The 21125-nt window shown below is 37.1% G+C and overlaps 1 protein-coding gene across 1 annotated transcript in view; it reads left to right on the top strand.

The window, feature by feature from the left end:
• The window catches only part of plxna4 (plexin A4), a 222602-nt gene that overhangs the window by 136772 nt on the left and 64705 nt on the right, over window positions 1-21125 (top strand). Inside the window, exons 5-7 of the mRNA XM_032590154.1 lie at window positions 3889-3989; window positions 16443-16566; window positions 20407-20560. Of these exons, the coding sequence (XP_032446045.1) occupies window positions 3889-3989; window positions 16443-16566; window positions 20407-20560 (379 nt within the window). The remainder of the gene's footprint in view (window positions 1-3888; window positions 3990-16442; window positions 16567-20406; window positions 20561-21125) is intronic.

Below are 21125 nucleotides of genomic sequence, written 5' to 3'. Positions count from 1 at the left end.
TGAGTGTGTGTGTATTAGACGGCAAAGGAGAGCTCTGGAGAGATGATGAATGTGTGATGTTACACACCTCAGAGCATCTGAGTGACAGAGACAGGCAGACAGAAACAGAGGGAGAATGAATGATATCAGGATCTATGCTCTGGAACAGAGGGCTCCTATTGGCAGCCATCGCTTCTGCCAGACTCTGAATACGGTGTGTGTTTGCTTGAGTGTGTTCTCTGTGAACAAAACCATATCCCCTGATGCAGGCATCTACTGCTTCAATAGTCATGAAAATATTTTCCATTCTACAGTCGGTATTATTTCTATATTTTTATACTAGTCCCCTTAAATATATTGCTTTTGCTTTTTTGCTTTTCTTTGTCACCCTTCAGTCTTTCAGATCATGTCTGTCTGAAATAAATTATCATCATCATCATCATCATCCAAAATATTTCATTTATAGTATTGTTAACGAGACGAAAAATAAAAGTAGTTTTAAAATAACAATTTTATTTATTAGGAAAAATTAGCTTTCCAAACAATGTCGTCTTTCATAAAAATATTACTGCCCCACTTGTTAAATCATGAATTCAGTGTGACTAAAATTGTTTCAATTTCACTTGCGTTTTGCAGGCTTGAATAATGTGTTACACACCTCTGTCCCACTTAAAATGAGATTGTCTAACATTATGAAGTAGGCTGAAATATTGCAAAAAGAAACGCATCATGCTTCATGCTCTAATCTAAATAAATTAGAAACGAAGTCATTGACGTTGTTTAGTCTGCAAAGGATTGAAAAGCCAATAAGACTCCAGCAGTGAGTCATTGTCCAGAAGTTGAGAGTGTGGAACAGTGGTGAAAATTCCTCGGATTAACTGACCTACCAAAATTACTTAGAGAAAATTGGCATTTCAACCAGGAGTTCATAAAGAGACACAGAACAAACTCTAAGCACCACAGACCAGCTTGCCTCAGTTAAGGAGAATGTGCATGATTCCATTATAAGAAAGAGATGAGGAAAAGTTTGATTCATGTATTTGAGGCCAAACCCAATAATGTAAAAGTCTATCTTTAATGCCAAAAACACCTTTATCATAGCTAAGACAACTTAGAAAATAATCTAAAAGCTGTACATCCAATTAGTTTTGAAAATTTGCTTTAAACATTCTACATTAAACATTTATGTATGATCTAAATGCATAGATGTTAAATCTGTAAGGAGGTAGACAATTGATGCTAAATTATACACTGTAAAGGGTGCAATGGTAGTAGTATTAATTTTTACAGTTTTATCACAATTTTTATTACATGGTTACAAACCATACACACATTCTCATACGTGAGGAAATGGTATTTTCAACCAGTGTCAAAAAAAGAATTTTGCACCATCCACAGGCTATCACAGTGGCCTTTCTCTTCAACAACTAAGAGGTTATTTCACTGGCAGTGTACTGAAGCAGTTCTAAATGTTAGGAGGAAGAGCAGAGCTGAGGAAGGGTGACGGGAAGAGAGGAAATCTATCTTGTGAGACGCATTGTGCAGTGTGGATCAGTGTTGAGTTTGATCATGTGCACACAACATTGCTCCTCTATCTCCCTGATTCCATCTCAAACTCATTCCCTTTATCTACCTAATGCAAATATGCCTCAACACAGCAGGAAGGGCACAACATGCTTGCTATTTTTCCCCCCAAAGCGCACACGCAAGTTTTACACACAGATGCACCTCTGTTGTCTCTAATCTGTTATAACATGTACAATTCCTCTTGACTTTGACAAGGAGATACACATCCTTTTAAACTCATTCAGCTATGTGTGAATCCATTGTGTGTGTGTGTGTGTGTGTGTATACATGTTTATATGCTATTTATAGCACCCTGCTGAGACATGGTAAACACACAAACGTATTGAGTCAAGAGAAGGAGCAGTGTAGTGCGGTGTAGTGTAGTGATATTTTTCATATACATGTATACATTAAATTTACTTTCCCTTCAAGATAGTTACAGAGTTAGTAATATTGGTTAGCAAGAAACTGGAAAATGACTGAATCACTAATGAGCCTCCCTACAGTTTATTAAAAGTGTGCTCACACCAGCACATATCTATCTGGGAGTGAGACTCAATGCACTTCCCCCCACGTTTGAAAGTATGGTAGATGTGTTGGCAGTTCAACATTATCTTTCAAAGCAGAAGCTATTTACTAGTTGCACTTAATCTGGTGGCTGCATTCTAGTTTTAGGCATTAATCTTTACATAAATTAGTAGAAAGGCAGCTTGTTTTGTTAAATACGACCCCACCACAGAAAACAGTCACAAGAAAGATGACTGTCGATGAGCAGAACAAAGTTTAATTCACAGTTACAACTGTGTGAATTTGAGTGTCATATTAGCCTTTAAAAACAAATCCAAGAATACCTAGTATATTTTATGTACACTCTAAAGAGGGAGGCCACAAGGTTCTTTATTTATTTTAGAATATTTTAGTGAGTTTTCTAAAAATATTAAAATATAAAGTATGTTCTAAAGTCAGTTTGAAAATCCTAAAACAAGATTAGATTATAAACTGTATTTCATGAATACAGGTAACCAGGCAAATCCTTTAGCCTCCTTTTCCCCCAAAACTGTTAATTTAGGCTCTTAGGGGGTCAACCTTATCCCCCATTATTCAGACTGACGTCATATCTACCTTAGTAAGAGGAGACACTTTATCAACCCCTTACCCTGATCTTATCAGTCCAGCACTGGTGATCTCATCTCTCTTCTGGCTGTCAGGGAGCAGCATGAGTGACAGCGGTCATCCACCAATGATGGCTCTTTAATCAAAAGTGCCAGTAGCCTGTTGTTGTCATGGTGATGAGAGGAGGGGACAGCTGAGATCCACCTCACTTTTGCCCCTTTTGCTGAACCACTTAAGGTCCATGCCAATCAGTGCCAGTCAATGCCAGTTTGAATTGGCAGGCCCATATATCATCATAGATGGACTGCTAATCCCTAGTGACCCAGTTCTACCATATGGAGTCGCTGGATTGGAGAAAGATGAAAACTGTCATGCACTAATATTTTTAGTTAAAAATGTCTTGCAAAATAATTTGCATGATATTTTTGGATAGTAAAGTTTACACTGTTTTAGACTTGTACATATATTAAGACTGGGGACAGAAGCTAAAAGTACTTACATTATGCTCTGTTGGATCTTAATGAAGTTGAAAGTTTAGCTGCAAATGCAAAAATAAACAAGCAAAAAACTAAAAAAAAAATTACAAATGACTGAAAAAGTAATTTGAAGATACCAGAAGAAACCAATTATTCATCATATTATCAAATATTTTAGGTTATAGCTTAAAGGGAAGCTGAACATGTCTTTACAAATTATCCCAATGGTCAAGAACTGACTTCTTTTTTTGTAAACTTCATTTGAGAACCATCCCCAGAAGTTTTGTGATAACCTTGCAGAATGGTACAAAACAGGGGCATCATTATCCTGAAAGAAGTGTTTTGCCATACACGTTTGGAAATGCAGTGTTTCCCTTTAAAAAAATAAATCATCATTGTGCAGAAGAGGAGCCTCAGTAAGGAGGGACATCTGCTGTCACAATTCTTTTTCTCCCTAGGGGTTAAAGTGTTCATCTTTTTAATTTTCCATGTTTGAGGTTGGCTTGCAAAGTTTAAACAGGCAAGTTTGTAGTTTGAGAGGAGACATGGCCTTTAAAGGCATTTTGTTTTCTGAGATCCAGTCTTGTGGTTATGTGGCTGCATTTAGAATAAGTAAGAGCTTTATTTTCAGAGCAACACAAAGTTTTTTCAGTATTAAATATGTTCTTTAATATTGTCCAGTCATAACAAAAAAATTCCTTAGAGCTACTTTGAGTGTGTTCACTGTTTTAATTTTCTTCTTTTTTTCCCCCAGCTGTCGAGAGTGCCGGTGGAAGCTTGTGGACAGTACTCCACCTGCAGTGAATGTCTTGGATCGGGTGATCCTCACTGTGGCTGGTGTGTTTTGCACAACATGTAAGTACCTCTCAGCATGTCTTCACTCCTGCTGGATGTAAATAGTTTTTGTTATCTGTGTTTTTCCTTTTATCGGCCCTGTAATATGACATGTTGAAGGATTTTGTACTTGGGTTATATCCTCCTCTACCTGTGGGATGTTTGAGCACATGCCCAGCACTCCATTCTTCCCAATCGTAGAGGATTCAGGAGCACCTTATGCCGGTGCAGGCCAATTGTTGGATTATCTTACTGGATTGGGCTTTGTGCCAAGAAACCCCCTTAGATCCATTACCCAACTAAACCACTGGCATTCTTTACCGGCCCTGAAACAAGAGCCTGGTGAGAGCGTGGACACTGGTGGGCACTGCCAAGGGTTCCAATTGGCACCACTCCAACCTTGAAAGTAAGAGATTTTGCTCATATTGGAAACTGTTGGCAATCACAGAGATGATCCCATTAACCTTTAGATTACCCACTTGACCCTGCTAACCTGTTACCTTTGGCCTTTCTTCTAAGATTGCACGTCTCTGTCATATTTCCCTCAAAATGCATAAGCACGTACGCCAAGATGGGCACAAATCCACAAACAACCCATCTTGTCCCTCAAGATTGCAAAGGGAGATGGTGCTTGGTGGGGGCAGAGACTTTTTCCCACTACACTGTAAATTGAAAATTGGTTTCTTGTGTCGGTGCTAGCTCAAGGGTAAAGTGGCTCCGGGTGTGCGCGGGTGTGTATGTGTGTGAGTGAGAGGGACATTGAGACCAGTACATTTAGCACCTTTATCCCTGCTACCTCCGAGAAGACGTGACGAGGGCAAGGAAGCAATGCAGTGAGAGGAATACAGTGAAACCTAGATATAAGGGAACATGGACAAGGAAGAAGAGATAACGATGGGAAGAGTAGAAGATGAATGAGACGATAACAAATAAAGAGAGCTGGAAAGCAAAGCAGTCAAGAATAGATGGTAATAAATTCTTAGAAAGACAAGGAGAGAAATGGTTTCAGGATGATCATATATTCCAAGGCTGGGGAGTGAGCGAGTGCAAAAAAAAGTGTCAGGTCACATCGAGGATAAAGAATAAATGGAAGAAAGTCGAGCAAGAAAAAACAGAAAATGAATACATATGAGATCCCTGAGGTAGAAATGAACTATGATGGATGATGAATGGATCATGGAGCTCAAAATTGAGGTTACAGGCAACAGTACACAAACATGTTCCTTCATGAATCACTAATTCATTTGTCCAGAGACTTCCTGGTTACAAAAACTTTTAGAAGGAATTGCTTTTGTCAGCATATTACTGGATCAACTATTGATCTATTTTTCTATTACTCAATCATTTTTGTAAAATTCTGTAAAATGAAACATTTGTGCACACTTGAAGCGTCAATATCAATGAACACAGTGGTTTTATTTTTGCCATATGGGTAGTTCTGCAATTTAAGCTCAAAAATGATTCAAAGTAGAGGTGCGTTTATTGTGCCTATGGAATATACTTGGGTGTTTTAACCTAGTTGCTTTTACAAATTGATCAGGATGAACATGCTCATATGTGTTGACCGCACCAAAGCTCCAGAAATATTGCTGCATCCTCCTAGAAGGAGTCCTCAGATTGTAGTTTCCAATTTTTCATTTATGTAAAAAATGTTGCATTTTTATGGCAGACATAAAAAAATATGAGCTAAACTTATTAAGTCTTCATATAAAGACTTACTAAAACACATTTGAACAAGCTCCTCACATGAATGACAGCAACTTGATGCGTTAAGCCTCCAGGCACAGTCTGCAGGGCTTTTGACAAAAGACACAACAAATTAAATTTTGTGAATTATAATGGAAGTCTTCTGATGTTTTCAAACTGTCTTGACTTTTATTTGTAAAATAAATACTTTGTCTTGTCCAAGGTTAAACATATTTGCTAGAATCAAAAGCAAAGGCATAAACAATTAATCTTTCAGAATATATAGAAAGAAAGACCAAAACACAAAGAAATCTCTGTCTGCCACCCACACACACACTTTGTGCTGGAGGGAAAATGGTTGTGGGGAAGGACGGCAAGCCGTTCCACTTTAAAAGTGTTCCTCCAGATAGTTTGTTGTTCCAATCAACCTTGAAATCACCTCACGGCTCTGAGGAAAAAAACAGAATTGCATGCTCCCTCTCGCTCTCTCCGTTTTACGATCTTCCTCTCTTATCCACACACACTCACTTTCCTCTTCCTCCATCACTATTGCCTTTATTTACTCTATAGATCGGTGAGAGGAGCTGTTAGCGAGAACACCAGGGCAAGAGCAAGAAGGCAATCAATATTACAGGAGAGAAAATCAGCAGGAGTGTGTGCCTGCTTCTTTGATAGCACTCATACTGTCCTTGACAAACACCAATCATTTATTTTAAAAATGTCATCAATGTCACACGTTTGACTCTGAACAAGTTTGTGGGTTTTTTTAAAGACATGTGATTGTTTCTATCCCACCAACTGTAAATCATTTGTGTGTGTTTGAGCCTTTAGTGAAATTTGCACCAGATTTCCAGTCTTCCAGGAAGACCTTACTCCATCTTGTAAAACTGGAGGTTCACCTATCAACTAAACTGTCTTGGTCTGCTTATGCTGATGTGCATGCTTATGCTAATGCCTGGCTAGCTAAGCATTTGAAAGGAAGGTTTTGACCCACATCACTGCCTAGTTTTCAACATTGCTTTACTTTTCACCTTTTACCACTCACATTGGAAGTCACATTCTGTCAGTAAGTAGAGGGAAAAGGGCTCATGTAGAAGACTAGGTGTATAAAAAGATTTGTTTGCTTTTACATTAAGAAAACAATTTAATGATATTTAATTTGTAATGTCAGAAGGGTGATGGCCATTTTGCCCTTTGCCATTTCAAATGTTGTGATTGGAAGATAAACCATCCATTGCAGGTCATTTGGTACTAACCTAACATCAATTCATACCCATCTAAGGGACGTTTGGTACCTGCTTTCACATTAAATATTTACTTTATTTAAAACTGGATATTCAACTGCATGAAATTGAGTTTGTGACTCCAACATAATAAATTATAATAAAACTCTATAATAGAATTATAGAGTTTTATATAATTAACATATAAACTCTATAATGGAATAACATAACATATAACATAAACTGTATAATGGAATTATAGTTTTATTAGGACCCTATAATTCCTGTCCTCGAAGGCCAGTGCCCTGCACCCTTTGATACAACACACGTGAATCAAAAGAATGTGATTCTTTTGATTCACAAAAGAATCTTTTGTGAGCCTATTTTACAGGATTTTGTAAAATAGGCTGAGGAGATGATTAAGTCTTTTGATTCAGGTGTTTCAGAGCAGGAACGTCTTCGTAATTTGCAGGACATCAGCCCTGGAGGACTGGAGTTGCAAATCCTCATTGTACACATTGTTAACCCAACTAGTGTAAATAAATTGCAGTTTATTTGTGCTTCTTAAAAAAAAAATTTCTTTCTTTTTTGTAATTTCCACATCCCAACTCAATAAAGCTCTGGGGATTCATGTCTCACTGTTTTTGTTTACATCACAAGGGTGATATGGCGTGTTAGTTTTTCACCGACTTCCATCCACACTTTATTCCCTCCAAGTAAGGCAGCGGCTCTCCTATTGAGAACCGATATACCAGAGCTCCTCCAGCCATGTTGGGGATATGTTACCTCCCCTAATGTTGCTCTGTCAGCTGTCAGTTTGTAAGTGGTTAACTAGCATGTCAAGATGCCCGTAGTGCATGACTGCTAGACAGATTGGAGATCATATTTGGAGGGGTATTTTTGTCAAAATGATTGTCATCACAGTTGTCATGCATATTAAGATTATAGCAAATTATACCCAGTCTTATCAGTGTCTATTTGGAAAAAGTGACACTAATTTTACAATATCTTTACATTAATAATTGGATTGCATATATCTTGATCTCCAGTTGGCTGTGATAGCTTTCCTTGCCTTTTTATTTCTCTATTACTTTAGTTCCTATGTCATCAGCAAAATCTAACCATCAGGCTTTAGCGTACAATAAGTTTTAATTCAAGTTAATTACACATTAATTTGTTTAATCTTTTATTGTTGGAAGTCATCGTTTGAAATGATTTCTTTTTGTGATTGGCAGTGAGTTTTGGATTCAGAAATCATTTTCTCCTTAAGCATTCTCATTGCTTCCTACTTAGGTTTTGTCGACTTCAAACACTCATAAGTATTGATCCTACATCAAGAGGAGGAGAGATGGTAGTCACCTCTGCCTCCAGACTTGGACAAATGCATTTTCTCTTTTGACAGGGTGCATTAATGCAATCAGTAGTTCAGTAGGTACAAATCAGTTGCCCTCAATGTTTATTACATCCCAGAAGGTCTGTGGATTTTAATTTTAGTTCAAACTTATGTGGTGGTATTTCAAATAACATGAAAAGATATGGGTAAAAATGCTTTTTGTAAACTTTGCATCCTTTCTGGTTTTATAATCACACAATTACCCCTTTATAAATACTCATTAGTCATCTACATGCTTGTTAAGAAATGCGAAAACTTCAGGAAGTCACAAGAAGATACCTGAAAAACCTGATACATATTTCTAGTCTGGAGGGGATTTTTCTGCTCAAACTTTTGTGTTTCAGAGACATCTAAGGTTCTGTCAAATAACCTTTTAGAAGGAAAGGCTAATTGGCACATCCATTGCTCTATCTCTCCTCAAATCCTCTATTGCTTTCATTAATTCTGCTTCACCAAGAGCTGTCACTGTCATCATAGCTATCCATTTCTTCACTATGCTCATTATTGTGGCATGCCAAACTAATGCTAGTTAAACTGAATTGCCATAATTAACTGCTACCAGCTTCTTGGATCCGGTTAAGGTGACCACTTGGCTCCCCTGGAGACAGTTTCAAGTGCACTTACAGTACATACGCTACTGCCAGGGTTAGATAATGTTCACCCAAAAATTAAAAATAGGAAGATTTACATCTAACACCAGCCTAATTTTTGAGTTTATTTACATGAAAAATGCGCTTGTTAGTTTGATTTTTATGACCCTAAATAATCACTTAAATGGTCCTAATCAAGAACTGGAGCAGGCATGTTAAGTTTTATGATATTACACACCAGTTTCTGCAAGTGTTAGACATACAGATGAAAAAAAATTACCATGGTTTCTATGGACCAGTACATATATGGGGAGAACAGAGCCTCCAGACTTCATTCAGAAACACCAAAGGTAGAGATTCAAATCCTGGTCCTGCTTTAAGGCAACAGTAGTATCAGCTACTCAACTGTGGAGCCAGTTGTTGTTTCATGATTTGTGGAAATAAAACAAATAATAAAAACCCAACCAGGTCAATGTTATTTACACAAATGGTCATAATGTGGTAAGAATAGATGACAAAAATATAGAAAATAGGGTATGATAAAGTATTAAACTTTGAAATGAAAATTTTATGGGAATCTTTAGAGCAATAATGCTAATTCATTCTGATTCTGTGATGTCATGATTGTCTAATTTCTTGCTGTTCTAATATATTTGTTATTGCCTTCTTCTTTGGTAATCTTAATGTCGAAAAGTATCCAACATATTAACTATTTTCCCAAATAGTATAAATGCTTTATCATTCACAAAATGTATTTTAAAGAACCTCTTTTAAATCCGGAAGAACCCAGTTTAGGTTTGATCAGTGTAAGTGATCTGTTTTGAAATATAGATGGAGATAAAATCCAGGCTTATTAAAAACAATCATATAGTAACTTCTAAACCTATAGTCCAGTCTTACCATAAGTGCAGCAGAGTGGAAATCGTAAAGTATTAATTTGCTGCTGTGCTCATTATAAAAGCATTCACTTGCTTTATTAAACACAGTCAAAAGAAACTGGATAATGCTTCATTTTAACAATAAATGTTGTGGAGTAAGATTATATGGCAGACAATCTCATTATGCAATTAATAGTGTTACTGTTCCCCTCCTATTTTATGCATGTAACTTTGACAACAAGGTTTATCTGAACAAAATACTTTGAAAGCACAGAAATTATTCCTAAATCTTCTTGTCAATGTTTTGGCCACATAAAAAGTTAAACTTTCTCAAACTTGTGGCTTTGATGCTGAGATTCTACGATCCCACGGCACTGAGTTGATATCCGTGCCCAAGGGAGGGTAGATGCCCCTTGTGTATGAGAGACTAGTTTCTCCCCCTACCTTCATCTTGCATCTCCTGGTGGGTCCCAAGAAAGGTTGAGAGAAGGGAACAAGGCCAAGAAGTGACAGGGGCATCAGGATGGAACAGAGTGCTGTGCATCCTCTCTGAACTGCCACCATCGTTGTGTGAGAACACACACTGAATCATTCTCCCACATACACAATGCCAACCCAGCTAACAGCAGCACACACACAACAGCTGCACGTCCACTCTGAAGTCAGGACCATTTCTCACTGTCACCTATTGTCACTCTAGCACACACAAAAATGCACAAGCACTGGAAAATGGACATACACACACTCACTCACTCTGAGTGGTTTTAGTTGCCTTGCTTTTGCCCAGTAGAGCATGAACTGGGCTGACATGAGACAGGGACGATGAAGGAGAGATGTGGTGACAGTCAAAGCGAGTGAAGATATACGGTTATGTATTCCAAATGATGAGGCCACTGAATGTCAGGCTAAAAGGGTTATAAAAATTCATACCACAATAGAAAGGAAGATTAGAAATCATCTGGCTGGAATCATAAATGAATCTCCAGCTATAGATAAAGAGGTAAATATCTGTTGCTCAACTTGTCAATGATTGAAAATGTTTCTGAATATTGGGCAAGTCATTTTGCATGTATTACATTGCATCTTCTATGGACACATAATATTCAGCAAAATACATAATCCAATGTTAATCTTAATTGATCTTTAAGTGGCCTTGTCAGATAACATTGTTACTGAGGTTACCGTCTTATGGCCAGCAGTATTGGTGTACCAGGCTGTTGCTATATAAAATGAAAGCTAAACGCTTTAAGCTTTTCAATGACTTCCAGGTTCTTACCATTATGGCAATAGACTGTATGAGAAAATCTTTTATAGTCTCATTTTGGAGGTCTACTGTTGGACGATCCTACAAACAAAATACAAGTAACGTCAATAACTTGATGTAGCCTGCGTCCTAAAATTAAAAGTTTTTACCGAGTGAGCTTATGTTAAGTTTACTGTTCTGTAGTGGAATTATATTGGACTGTTTGTAATTAAACCTGAAATTGACTTTGCAATTGTCATAATTTAACTGATTTAATTGAACATGAATTGGATTTTTTTTGTGCTGTGAACTCTCAAGAATATTTGTGGTAATGTGAGCCTTTCAAAATAAACCAGCCTAAATTTGATGCAGGCACTTTGAAAGAGAGTTTTATAACAAATTGCTAACCTTGAAAAGAACTTTAGCAGTATAATTTTTTGCTCAGAAGGGGTTCTTTCATGAGCAGGATTGGAGATTTCTACGCCTAGAAGCTGCCACTCTGTAATTTCTGTGCCCTTTCGCGTGCTGCTACGAGAGAAGTTTTATGTCATGAGTGGGTTGATTTGCGAGCCTTAGCGTGTGTCCACAAAAACTGGAGTAACAGGGTCATGGCCAGTGGGCTGGATAATGACTCTTCCACCATTTCCTACATGCAAATTTCAGGATGCCGTATGGACAACCACACTTAAAGGGACCTATGAGCTTCACTGAACTAGTTGGGATACATCTATGGGCTATACAAAACACTGTTCATTACATTTCATGCAAAATATGAGATTTCACCTGGTCAATTCTGTCTGTTTTGGCCCTGAGTTAGACAAAGAAAGAGCAAAGGTTACTGCACAACCATTGAGGATGAAAGAAGAAGCTTCTGAATGAGATATTTCAAGTTGAATTACAACAAGTAGCAATTACAGAACTGTCCTTCAGTTGAGGTTGTTTGGTAAATCCTACCGTACAGTCAATAGTTTTTAAGAGTTTCAAAAGAGAGAAGCCACTTGCGTAAACTACAATTTCCTTCAGCAATGTGGACTGGACATTGCAAACAGACCCACCAGTAGTTTGAAACGTTCCACCATTCATATCCCAGCCTGGAGTGCCTCAGAACTTTACTCTAATTTTTTACTCTAAAGCAGGCATACATTTTTTTTATTTATTTATTTATTTATTTATTTATTTATTTATTTATTTATTTATTTATTTATTTATTTAGGTGAACTTAAGGAAACTTTGCCATTTCCATAAACCTTTTCTATTGTGATAATAGGATCCCTGTTTAAAAATAAAACAAAGCCATGCAGTTTTTTTCATTGTGATGGGTAGAATTTGAATGGATACATGCTCATTAGAGCGAACAACAGTAGCCATTTTACAGTGTTTACAACAGAAAAACTAGCTGACCAAATGTGCTCCTCTGCTAATAATGAAGAGAGTGCAGCTCTACTTGGGTTGGTGAAGGATTTTCCAGATATCAACAAAACATACACATATTGCCTCAAAAATGGCTGGACGTTTTTTTAGTTCGTTTAGTTTAGTTTTTAGAATTTTGCATAGCATTTCGTGTTTAATGACAGGAGAAAGTGTACTTTTATATAGGTTTCACACATTCATGTGCACAAAGTCACACATACAGGAGAAAATGCAGCCATGCAGTGTGTTGGAAGATTAAATGTATATGACACAACTCCTTCAAAAGTAACCTATTACGCCACAGGCTATGAGTATATCTAGGATTCTGTGCAGTGTGTGATGATGCATGGGTAGTATGATAATTGGGTTTCAGCTGAGCTACTGGGTACCTATTTATTGTGCATTGATTTATCCCGAATACTGTAAAGATCCAAAACCCATTTATAATCTAAAATAATATTTTCATATGGTTGTTGTTTTTTTTCTTTTTTTTCCTATATTTGACCAGAATTGTTTAAAAAAAAAAGTTTTACTTCCAGACAGACCTCCTTCCAACATGGACTGTTTTAAGGTTCATGGATGTGTGTATGATTTCATGCATTTGTGCACATTTTCCTGACACAGGTATTTGATGGAGCTGAGGATGGCTGGACCACAGCTTTGTGGGAATTTAATAGCTTTCATTTCACAGCCTGTTTGACCTTCTCCAAGCCTTTCATTAGGTATGCATTACACCTGGAGCCTCGCATGGCCAGATACTGCTGCTCTCTCTTTAGTATAATCTTTTCCTCCACCCCTCCTGAGATGTGCAAACTCTGCCTCATGGATACTCAATTAGTTTTTGAGGAGTTTTGTTGTGCATCAAAACACCATTATATATAAATATACATATTTTTCCTTGCCCTTTTTTCAGTTTCTCTAATTGTGTCACCTTATCAAGGGCTGACGAGTTTTTATTCAGAGTTGATCTAATCAATTCAGCTTGCCTCCTCACAATGTGTCATGCCCAGCCAAACAGCTCAGCATAACAGCGGAACCAAATTAGGAACCATGTACATTTATTAGGAACCAAATAAAGAGATGGTGGACAAAACGATGCCCAGTATCAGTGCTTTTTGTGGCTATTATTTAAAATCTAAATTGCTTTGATTTGGTTTTCTAAACAGTTTATTTAACAGTGTTTACAGAGGGCTGTGTTGCAAATTGTTATAAATGAAGTCTTTTTTGCACCGTCTTTGTAGATAGTAATTGAAAATTGTTATCCAGTGTTTTGCCTTGGTCATAGCCGCCTCCTAAATCTATTAAACTGTGTGCTATTCACATCAAAATTTAACTGTATGTATAGCTACTGTGTGTGCTTAACTTTGTACAACAACACAGGATACTTGGGAACATTCTTGATTAAGCACTTGTCATCACATTATGCCGGTACAGTAATTTCCTTAAAATGAGACAACACATCTTATTTTCCATTTTTTGGTGGATACTATTTGGGGTTTTCCTCTGTGTATTATAAGCCCTGGTGTTCAGCTAGGTTTTACTTGCTCTCTGCTAAAGCTAAAGGTAGGCTTTATAGTTAACATATTGAATAGGGCACAAGGCTGCTTGCACTATTCACACCATACAAGCACATGAGTGTTGGCACAGACAAAATAAGACCATTTACATGTTCATAAAATTATTTGTGGCAAGGGGTGACAGGAGTGAAAAACACAGTCAGGTGAATTAGGGATGTTAGATTTTTATCTACTGTACTTTAAGACTAGATTGCTTTGAGCAAAAGTGAAAAATTTAATACTTTATGTTTGCACAACGAAACAACAGTTTTAAGGGAAAGAGACAATGTGATGATTAACTTTCCCTTGTTGTCTTTCCTTCTGATTGCCTCATTATGTCTTTTTGTTTTAGTGAAAGAAACATTTAACTCTATTAAGTTAAAACCTTGGCTAGCGTTATTTTCCCTCAAATGGAGATTGACCCCAAAACGTTACCTCATTCAACTTTGGTGTTTTTTCTGGATCATCATCTGTTCCTGTTGTTTTATAGTCTGTAGACTCTAACAGTTGGTGTCATAAACCTGACTTGTATATCCTTCTGCAAACCCCATAGCTCATTTATCAGTCCTGAGCACATGTATTGTGATTCAGAATGCCATCTGATATTTCTTTCAGGTTTGTACTCGTATGCAAAACTAAAACTGGAAAGGCATCAACATTTAAATTCACTTTTTTCTGTTTTGATGTTAAGAACCAAACCGCATGGAAATAAAAACCTGGAACTTAGAAGCAGCTAGTGATTGAGAAAAGCCTTTCAAAAAATAAAATAAACACAGATGTGGATGGATGCTATTAAAGTAATGAAGCTTTTTGTTCTTTAAGTGCATCTGTACATGTTTTTAAAAGTAACTGCATATTTTATTCATACTGTGGCCTTAATTCTAATTTAGTTTTAACAGTGCCTTTTATCTTAGCTTTTATTTATGACATAACATTGCCTATTACATGTTATCACCTTAATGTTTTCCAGGACTATATATGCTGCATTGCATAATTATTGTGCAAAACTGTGTTGCAGTTAGGAAGATAAATTGTAAAATTGTACTTGTGATTAAGACTTGGTGGGTCATATGATTAACTTCCTGAGAAACTTTGCGAGTTCACACAAAATTATGTCATACATGTGCATGTACACCGTTTTGCAATATGACTATTTTCGAAATGTACTTTTTATCAAAACACTCTTGATCATTCAGAATTATATTGCAAAATTATAATGCAGCTCTGTGTAAACAACACACACAATGATATTAAAGAAATTAATCTCTTTCTTTCGTGACTGTTGAATGTCTGCATTTGTGGATTTTTATATTTGGCTTGTTTGCCTGAGGCTGTTCAGATGATGTGTTCCTATTAAATCGGTACAAAGGAAAGGCACAGACACCAGTGATGGGAGCACAAAGAAACCTGAAGCGATTAAACCCCTACTGAAACCAGCTTAGCAGGAAAAGCTTCACAGACAGCCAACAATGGCTGTATTCCTTTAAATCTAAACTCTTTTTTGTTCTCTTTCACTTCCCTGCATTCTTTCCTCTTCCTCCTCTCCCACTCTCTAACTGACTTTTTTTTGTCTTCTTTGTGTCATGTTAGGCTGTTTAACTTCTTTACAATACTCTTGTCAGGTCAAAATCCTCCCTCCTTAAAGTCTGAAAGTTTCCTTGTGGCAGATTTCAACTACATTGATAGTTACCTCTTACAGCCAATCATTTTTTCCTCTGAGTTTTTTAGACCTCCCTAGATTTTCCAGGTTCTTAATTTCACAGTAAGATTTTTTATTAAATCCGAATAGGATTAAACAAAAACAAATTTACAAAAAGGAATGCATGTTTAAAAATGTGTAGCTTGATGCTCTCTTGTAATGCATACATATAGCAAAAACAAAAAAAATATGTTTTTTATGTAAAACCTAGCAACAGTAAGTTTGTGGTTAGAATGAATGGCAGTTTTCTTCCAGTCTAAATGGGGAATGCCCTTTCAGTCTAACAAGGGATTGTAATTAAGAACAAGAGTCGGTAAATTCCACCTTAAGCACAAAACTTCTGTCCCTCCTTTTCCTCAAACCACTGTAACAAACTGGATCAGGCCACCTGGTTTGGTATTAAGAACTGGGGTAATCTATCCTACTTACCCCCATTAGCATCCACCTTTCCACCTGCATTTGGCATTGCCCATGAATGCCAGTTATTAAGGTTGCTACACAAAAGCACGGGAAACCTCTTTCCCACTGGGCTGGCTCTGCTTCCACATATAGAGCAACCTTTGTTTTAAATACAACTGCTCCCACCCACAGTAGTTGGTACGTTTCCAGAGAGGAAATATGATAAATGTTTCCAATAGACCCTGTCTGAGAGGGTTTGGGACATTCCTTTTTTTCACCAGATGCCAACAGGTAGAAAAGACTAAGCCTTGATCAGGTTACTATGTGCATTCGGATGCGTGTCCATTTTTCATCCCAGAATAACAACCCCTCCTGTTTTTTCCCCCTTTCCTTTCAGGTGTGCCAGAAAGGAGAAATGTGAGCGCTCATCAGAACCCCGGCGCTTTGCTTCAGACATCAAGCAGTGTGTGCGTCTAAGTGTCCACCCGAACAACATATCAGTGTCCCAGTTTAGTGTCACGGTGAGTAGATGAAAATGAACACATGCTTTACTTCTTCTGAAATAGAAACTCTTGACAAGTTTTTACCATGTCATCAATTTTTAATCAAGAATATTTGTGCTCTGATGATGCACATGCTGCCGATTCTGTGTTACTGAATTGGTAATTGAAGGGGTGTGCTCAGAATAATGGCAGTGAGGTTGCTCAATTTTAAAGATCCTTGTTTAAGGTTTTGGTCCTTGTTTAAGGACAAAGGCAACAAATTGAAGTTAAATGGGTCATTGTGAACATTGTTCAGTTTTTTGAAGAAGAGAAACATATAAAGGATTGGCATATTAATGTGTCTCCAACAAGATTAACATTAAACAGCACCACAAATCACTGGATATTAATCCAAAAATAGCCTAGTGGGGCATATAAAACCTATTTTTTCTGATGTAGTACTAAAATACACAAAGTAAATGTAGAATATAGTCCAATTTTCCTGTACTAGAATATCTAAGCTAGAAGTTATTTAATTCCATGTCACAGAAATATAAACAAGGTATTAGTAACTGTGGGTGTGCAACTAAATGTTACTGATTCACAGGAAAGCTGAATCTTTAAGCACTTTTCAGTTTAAAGAGCAAATGCTTGAGTTTGTACAAAAATATAGGCACTTCTTCTGGTGTTTTATTAGCAGCAATTGAATATATCTGTTTATTCAGCAGGAAAACACTCCTAGCAAGCATTCAAGCATTTTCTTTAACAGCACCACCTTGCAGTAAATTGTGATGATGGCTGAATATGTTGCAAGTGAGAAAACCCTGTCTGGCAGATTCACAATATCACCCTCTCAAACATAATTTGTACTACAGTGTAATTGGGCTTTAAGTACTATTGACTACATGGTGTTAACTTTCCGATACTGCTTTGTATCATTTTACTGTCTGTCAACACCAATCCTTTAAATCCTGACCTCACAATTTTCAGTTCCAGCTCCTGAAATACTCTTCAAGCAAATAGCTGCAATTGTTACCAGCGTGCAGTTTAGCACAGCTATGTTTTCACATGTTCTGGCCGCTAAATTAAGCACATTTAGCTGCTGGAGGCATAACTCTGAAATGCAAGTTAGCAGGCCAAGTTTTTACCTGTTCAGGTACATTGATATGTGTACCTAACCAGGATTGTAGAACAGCAGCCATTTTTCTGAAGAAAATACAGTAGACAACTTTTGCAGAAGACCATAAATGGAGTATCTATCTCCAAATTCTAAATAGTTGATGCAGTTAAATTGTTTAATCCCTAACAGTCTGAACCTTTCACATAAGGCGATCTTAAATTGCACATGTGTAAACGTTTTCCTAATCTGGTGGCTTGTATTGGCCAAGGAGAACTTAATTACAAATTACAAATGCTCACAAAACTTTTTAGAATTTTATCTGTAGGAAAAAGCTATTTGTAAAAAAAGTTCAGTTAAATTACACAAAGTTGAACTTTACTTTGTTCTACTGTTTTTTACATTATTTTATTTCTGTTTTAACAGTTTGACACTTTGGGTTGGACCATATTGTAAAATCCCATTAAAGGGAGATTATGGTTCTAATGTGTCAAAATGTAAAAGGTTGAGTGGCTTAATTTATGTATTTTCAACTATTTAATATGCATCAGTGTATTCTAAGCTTTTTGTCATTTTCACCACAGTGATTGTTGAGATATTTTTAGTTACATTACAGAGCAGTCTACTTTATTTCTCCACTATATTGCAGTTTTTCTATTTTTAAGAAGCATTTTTAGTTGCTACTAAATGTTATAAATATTGATCTTGTTACATTAATTTCACGTGGTCTTTTAGAACTGACTTTGAATCTCCCCGATCAAGTTCTCCCAGACCAGAAGGACTGTTTTCCTCTGCGTTTTCCTCTGCGTTCCTCAGAAGGTCAAACGTGAGCTGCTGATTGTCAGAAACATACCTCTGCATCAGTCTAATAATATTCATGGGTGCCTGTGCAATGCTGCTGGGTGCTTAACCTTTCTGCACACATTTACCATTCCGCTGAATGCTCTGCAGAGGTTTCAGCCAAACAGGCAGTGGCCACAACTTGACCTTTGGGTTATTTAATGTGTTTGGAAAGATACGGCAGAGGAATCTCTGATTAAAAGCAAGGACATGTCCTTCCTATAGTCTGTCTCATAGGATTTTCTTCTTGGAAATAATTCTCACTTTGGTTTCGCTTATTGAAGATGTGTTCTTTACAAAACCACCAAGGCCTCTATGTCTGTTGATCTAAGGTCATCTGAATACATTTCAGAATCATAATTACTAGCAGTTTATTCATTATTTCAAGGCAAATTATGTAGGCAAATTTATGACTTTCTGACTTAACATCCTTGCTTACCCTTACAGAAACAAAATGGCTTTTACCAACCCAGAAGGCTATGTGTGTAAATGCATGCTTAGTGGATGTTTTTTCTAAAATATTCCCTGAGTGGCAAGGCTTATCTTTTTTCTCTTTATTTTTCTCTGAATGCACTAAACTAAACCATGAGTCTTGCTGTTTACTACTTTAAAAGAAAAGCAAATAAAAGCAAGTTATCAGGAAGGTGATGGATGGAGTATTTAGAAGAGACAGGGCTAGAAATTCACTGTCCGTTTTATGTGGGATTTAGTGCAGATGGCTATGCAGCTGCTGCTTTCTTTTCATTAAATAGCGATATAAAAACAGTGCAGGTCAGCCCTTCTCTGCTGCTGATGCAGCTTTTAGTGTTGCATCACAAGTATACTACCGGTTACACCTGAAATCAGTGTTTAAACCATAGCCCTCTTTACAGACTGGGTTTTTCATCAATATGTATATTGTGGTCTTGACCCTGCTCCACCTTCCTCAACATCTTCCTCTTTTTTGTGCAAGGACACTTTGTTCCTCCCTCCCTTCCTACTTCACATGAGGCCATTCTTCCTGAGGTGCCTGTGGAGCTTATACAGCATTTTCATATGATGGTGACGAATTAGCATATTTTATATCCTGGAGAATGCTCTGTTCTGCGACAGTCCGCTAGCCTGTGTGCTTGCAAGCCTCTGCCTAATGGTTCACTGCTTCATTTGGTTTCCTCAGTGATCCTAGTAGATTGTTTCTCCTCTTGTCTAAGCACTATGTCATCTGAATTCATTCTGCTTTCTTATTCTTTAACCCTGCAATGATTCAACTTCTGCTACCAACATCTGCACGAAGGTCTTTTCTTAACTAATTGTATCTCCTTTTTACTCAAAAAGTTAGTAACTTACACATCAAGTATAGAAATAAACCAAAATAAATGTCACAAGATTTCTTGTATCTTCTTTGCTTTAAAAGAAAAGTAAAGAAGCTCCTTTTTGTTATTTTTAGGAATGCAGGTTCCAAACAAACAGTTGGTCCAACCAACTGTTTGGTCCAACTGTCCTCTTATTTGTATTTCTGTAGGGCAAAAGTATAGAACAATGTTGACAATCCTCAATTACTATCCTAGGCTCTTAAGTAGAATGCAACTGGACGTCTTCTCTAGTTTCTTAAATTGCCTCGCAGTCAAAAATTCTTCTTCAGTTCCGAACATGGCTGGAAGAAACTGGTGTGTTTTAATTGTGAAAGATGGAATTTAAGAACCACTATTTAGTGTCGATTTTTTATGTTTTACTCCTCTAAAACCACAAATTTTTTTGTTCAAAATGCACATATTGATGTCTTCATACTTGTGTTTCTTCTTCTTAAGATGTAAACAAAATGCTGGATCATCTTCTGAATCTCTACTCCACATCCCAACAACCTGGAGATTAAATTTGTTTGCATAAGAATAATAGTTTATATATTCATTCCTAACAATCTTCTCATTCCATTGCCTTTGCAGTTGGTGCTGGAAGCCCATAACGTCCCAGAACTTTCAGCAGGCGTTAACTGCACATTTGAGGACCTGGCTGAGATGAATGGCTTGGTAGAAGGGAACCGGATCAAGTGTTCCTCTCCAGCTGAAAAGGAGATGCCACGAATTATTGTGGACAAGGGTAAGAAGCATGGATAATGGTGCAGATTTACTCAGGAAATGCACTGTTCCTTAAAGTACAATGTTGCCACAGCTTTGATATTTCATTTCATGTTTGCTTTATAAACATATATATATATATGTTTTGAACCATGCGGTTTATAGCCGCTGTGGCTTTTCTCTTCTACCACCAGGGGGCTCTTTAGCAGGAAGTGAATCACTGGAAGTCAAAATTGGAAATCAAAGAAGAAAGTGCTGATTTTAATTTAGAACAAGCACATTCCAGTAGCGGGCACGACGGAGATATTTCTTCAATCTCATACCTCCTCATCATGGAAACCACACGAAGAAGTTCATATGATGCAGCTTTTAAGTTGAGGATTATCGATCTGGTAGTACAGGAGGGAAATAGAGCCGCTCGGCATGAACGAATCCATGGTTCGGCGTTGGAGTCTGAGGGCTGCGTCCTTAATAAATCCAGCCCGGTACGGCTTATATATGTACGTTTTCAGTTAAAAAAAAACAAAACAAAATTTTGTAGATGCGGCTGGTCATTTTACCATTTTAGATTTTGAATTCAGATAATT

This window comes from Xiphophorus hellerii, chromosome 17, assembly GCF_003331165.1.
Source record: "Xiphophorus hellerii strain 12219 chromosome 17, Xiphophorus_hellerii-4.1, whole genome shotgun sequence".
NCBI lineage: Eukaryota > Metazoa > Chordata > Actinopteri > Cyprinodontiformes > Poeciliidae > Xiphophorus > Xiphophorus hellerii.
This window is presented reverse-complemented; position numbering and strand designations above follow the sequence as displayed.